Here is a 4,920-nt window from a genome sequence, read left to right on the forward strand (position 1 = left end):
CATAAGATCTGCGCAACCTGACAATGTGATCCTTATGATGCTCTCAATCTCCACCTCCAGAGAGACCTTCCTCTCAATAAAGCTTCGTAATAGCGCAAGGAGCTCCTGGTTCTTTCCCCTTATCATGTTGCCATTCTCAGTGCTCCATACTACATCATCTGCAGCAATCACATCCAATTTAGGATAAGTAGAGCTAATTATTGGTAGCCGCATTCAATGTCAGAGAAACAATGGGCATTATCAAGAACAAAGCAGGCATGCTGCTTCATCATCATCACGTGTGCCTGCATTAAGCTCTTTAACTTTGGCTTTACCCTTGGCCTCTTTCTTGATCATAGAATCTGAGCAATGCTGCTTCTTAACTACGATGAAGCACTATCGCAATATCATCGCACAAAAAGTTTTGGACTATGTCTCACAATAATCCCCTGTCCCCAATCGTATCTAGCTAGGTATGCGGTGCCTCTCGAGGGGGAACTCATGATGTTAGGCATTGTATGAAAAAACACTGAAAAAGACTCCCTTTTCTTACATGAGAAAATGTCTGAATCTTCTTGTGTGGAGTACTAGCAGTCCAAGCTACGCACACAAAGCCACAAATATACATTGCAAACTCAATGCACATAATGCAAGAGCAAGTATGCACCCAAAATGATGGACATGCCTACTACTTTGGTATTGTGATTGGCAGGACAACGCTGCTCCCTTATAGTGGTGATTATCCAGAACGTAAAAAACCTAGTTTAGCAACACCTGATTAACCCTAGTTTAATGATATCCAGATCACATTGCAAGTACCTGTGCAGTTAGCAAGCATGGCTTCTGCATCATGGAACTTGGACATGGATTCGTTGAAAAGCTGCCATCGGACTTCGATGTGTCTGAGAACTGCATGAAGCTCTGCCAATGATTGATACTTGCTCGCAGCACTTGCAGAGCCCACAGTATTAGCAGAAGTAATTATATCTTTTCCTGCATTCAATGAGTCATCCCTGGCCGGGCCGCTTCTCTCATCCTGCACATTTACATCTCCATCAATGCTATTATCATCGCTCTCAAGCTCCATGGTACTAGCATGATGGTGATGCGGTCGGGAGCATGCAAATATGTGACGAACGGCACCAATGGCCGCACGCCCAACAGGGCGAAAAGCATGTGGACAAGCCATATCTACAGAGGCTTCTAGTTCACAGAGAGAGCATGCAGCCGACTCTGTAAACCCATCTTGGCTACGGCTGTAGAGGAGCTCGGGTTGGAATCGCCTAAGCTTGCAGAGGGGCAGGTGGCTATGGAGACCATGAGAGAGGCTCTGCTGTGCAAGATATGGCGCCAAAATTGGTTCAAGAAGATCGTGATTGAATGGGTAGTGATGAGGGCGTTCATTATGATGAGCAAGTGCTGAACGGATAGGCTAATTAAGTGGAGATTAGTGGAGACAAAATGCTAAATACGACAACCGCGTTGACAGATTTGTACCAAAAATAGTAATACAGAATTTTGGGAGGGGTGAGGAAAATGTGAATGGTAAGGGCGCATTCACACGGACGTGGGCTCCAGGATTATGTTGTTGAGTACTGGAACTCTACCAATTTCGGCAGAGTTGAGAGGGCAGGGTTCGCTGACGCACGCAGGCTAGAGTTCAACCTTGGGAGTCTAGACGCGCTCTGAGAGAGAGAGAGAGAGAGAGAGAGAGAGAGAGAGAGAGAGAGAGAGAGAGAACAACGTCTAACCACGACACTAAGTGACACAGGATGGGACGTGGGGGCGAGTAAGGGGATCGACGGTGAAGGACGATGGCGGGGATCTCGAGACGGGCAAGTCCACCCAAAAAAATGGCGGCGCTGTCGGGGGGCAGGGGTTTGAACCCAAGACGTCACCCCTCAATGCTCTTTGAAGCTTGGGCTAACCACTACACCCGCCCGCGCACATTTGAAAGCAAAGCCGTTTTACACAATGATATAAACGATAAACCTGGACTAGAACTAAACCCGGACGGGGCCTTTGGCCGAGTTTAGTTCTTGGTCGGGTTTAGTTTTAATAAGCCATCTATGGCCCAGAACACCTCGACGGTTGCTCGTGGAGTTCCCGTCCATTGATCCCCTCACCCCCCCCTCTTAAATGATCCGTGTCATTTAGTCCTGAGGAACATCTAAGGACGTGGTGACGCGAGGCTTAGTTTTTCGTAATCCTCGACAAATTCTAACCATATCAAGTACGACAACTCAGACGGTGACAGGGAGCATCCTGTAGTGAGGGAGTGTGAGGCGTAGACAGGAGAGAGAAAAAGAGAACTCATCTGCACGTGATCGGCTTAGTTTGAAAATTATACCTTTTTTGGCATAGTAGCACTACGAAGCCGGTGGAAAGTACCCTCCTGTCAGAGATTGTTGGCCAATGTCTATGAAAACTAAGACTCGCGTTACCATAGCCTAAGAAAGGAAAATGTGTGTGTGTGTGAGTGTGTGTGTGTGTGTGTGAGAGAGAGAGAGAGAGAGAGAGAGAGAGGAGGGATTCACACGGAGGTGGTCTATCTCTTTACATCCTAGTGGATCCTCGCCGAGGCTTCTTTGCTTTCACACATAGTGCATTGTGAGAAAAGATCGCCAACATCAACCGAGTATAGCCGTAGTGCTAGATGGACCATGTGAGTTGAAGAGCTCAAATAAGGGGGTTCAACCCCTCCGGGTGAAGCCCCTCCAGACCATGAGTAAAGAAAATGTGGGTCGCATTACAATGAGAGAGATAGAGAGTGCGGGGGATGTACAATGTATGTTGCGAGAGAGTGTGAATATGTGTGCACGATGGGGAGAGAATGTGAGTGTGCGTGCGTAGGCTACAAATTGTAGATAATTGAGATAGAGAGAGAAAATGTAGTTTGATATTATGAGAGGATGCGGTGGAATGCACTTTGTGTGTGTGTGTGTGTGTGTGTGTGTGTGTGAGAGAGAGAGAGAGAGAGAGAGAGAGAGAGAGCTCGCGCGGAACGTGTGTGAGGACTCAGGACTCAGGAGGTGGTGTTGGGTGGCATTGACTGACGACGACAATCACCAAGCGACCCCTGCATGGCTCTTCTGGCCCCACTTCCACGTGTCACATCCTCCATATGGGTTGTTTGAAATTGTGAATGTCTTCACAAAGAGGAGTCGACTCAGTCGAGGACCCATTTTTTTTGCCAGGAAACTGCTCGTGATCCAACAAAACGTAAGAGCCAACAAAACACCTATGAGGGCTCACTATCTCACACGCGCATGGGCTAGATGGGATTAATAGCCCACACTCATTTAGGGGATCGGGTGCGATATGAGCCGTCCGATGCGATTTTCGTAAATTCAAAAAAATAGGTAAATTCGGGCGCACCAAAACTTGTAAATTCGGGCGCCCCGTCGCCCCTCCCCCTCTCATCCTCCGGACTTGAACCTTGGACGCCACTTTTGCAAGCCTATCACCTTAACCACTTCACTTGGGCATGCTCGTTGAAAGCGATGGGAGAAAGGGGAGTTTTATGATTCGGGCCGTCGCTGTGTAAATCGGGGCAGCTTTAGTAAATTAGGGCAAACTGGTAAATTCGGGCGTGCCATGAGATCAACGGCCCACGATGCCCGTGCTCCCCAAAAAAGGCGTGGGCCATTGATCCCATCCAACCCATGCCCGTGTGAGATAGTGTTGAGGCTCCCCATAGACCCTTGAAAGGGTGTACACATGACGATTTAGAGCAGTTTCGCACGGGACAAGTAGAACCCCCACCCCTCGTCAACAATCTTGGCGGATGTGATTTATAGCAGCCAGGGGAGCTCGTGTGTAAATGAAGATGCATTGCAAACGGTAGGAGTAGAAAAAGGGATTTCCAACTCTGCCAAAATCAGCACAATTGAGAATGGAGGCAGTGTTTTGGTGACGTGAGCCGCCTCGAGTTGAAGGAGGATCGTGCAAACGGCCCTTACCAGCATGGAATTTTGTGCAGCCTAAATTTAAGCACACTACTGCCAAGCCCTCTTCGGGCACGCAAATTGTGCCATCTCCATCGAACATGCTCTCTCTCCTTTGCTTCTCGGCAAGATTGGTGGGCCACATCGGCTAAATATGTCCCAAGACCTCCTTTGACGGGTTTGCCGCAGTGGGGTGGAGATTCTTGCCACATCATCCTTTCTTTCCGTCGTGGTTCTCGTTCAGTTCCTTGTGTGCACCCTTTGAGAGGGCTCCCCCATAAGCCCTTTAAAGGCACTAGTAAAACGGCACCGTCTTCGACGGCCGCATGGCCCCTCTTACCCTCAAACCCCTTGGTTCCACTACCTATTCAGAGAGGGTTTTGGACCATTGGCCAAAGTTATGGGATACCACGATCAGAGAAGCCTTGAGCTATTTTTATTAGAGTTGCGCATACATAGGGATAGCCTCTTGAGGAGACCAAACAGTAGGAGACACTCACAGAGGGAGATCATTGATTTTTTCAGACTGCATACGCGACATTCAAATGAACAGGCATTACAACAGACTTCAAACTCCGCCTCTACCGTAGGTACACTAACTGATAGTGCCAGTAACCTTGGGATATCCACACGCCCACAATTGTGAGGGTCATCAAGACATCGGTGGAAGCTGCATCCGAGGGCCCGGACCGTTCTAGCATGACATGGGAGACGCCAAGTCAAAGTACTCACCGAGGAGGACATTGATGAGCTTCGCCAAAGATCGATGTTGGATATCATAGGAAAGAAGCATGATTCCAACATCTCAGTCTTTCATTTCATTTCATTTCAACCCATTTTATTGCGTTCCATTTGACTTTAGCTCAGTTCAGTTTCAGTTTTTCAATTTTCACTTTTTTAGTCTTTTACACAAACATTGTACCAAATTCGCCATTTGTAAACTCTTTTGTCTCATAGGCTTGTTGCTACAGCCTGAGGCGTGGAGAGCCCTGCA

General features: G+C 48.0%; 1 protein-coding gene across 1 annotated transcript in view; it reads right to left on the reverse strand.

Moving 5' to 3' along the window:
• LOC147453979 (uncharacterized) overlaps window positions 1-1,407 on the reverse strand; it is a 1,859-nt gene extending 452 nt beyond the window's left edge. Inside the window, exons 1-2 of the mRNA XM_086517239.1 lie at window positions 799-1,407; window positions 1-158 (exon numbers count right to left, since the gene is read on the reverse strand). The exon at window positions 1-158 is cut by the window's left edge and continues 222 nt beyond it. Of these exons, the coding sequence (XP_086373365.1) occupies window positions 1-158; window positions 799-1,168 (528 nt within the window). The 5' untranslated portion in view covers window positions 1,169-1,407. The remainder of the gene's footprint in view (window positions 159-798) is intronic.
• Window positions 1,408-4,920: the final 3,513 nt, after the last annotated feature.

This window comes from Adiantum capillus-veneris, chromosome 7 (assembly GCF_014529385.1).
Source record: "Adiantum capillus-veneris isolate H3 chromosome 7, ASM1452938v2, whole genome shotgun sequence".
Classification (NCBI taxonomy): Eukaryota; Viridiplantae; Streptophyta; class Polypodiopsida; order Polypodiales; family Pteridaceae; genus Adiantum; species Adiantum capillus-veneris.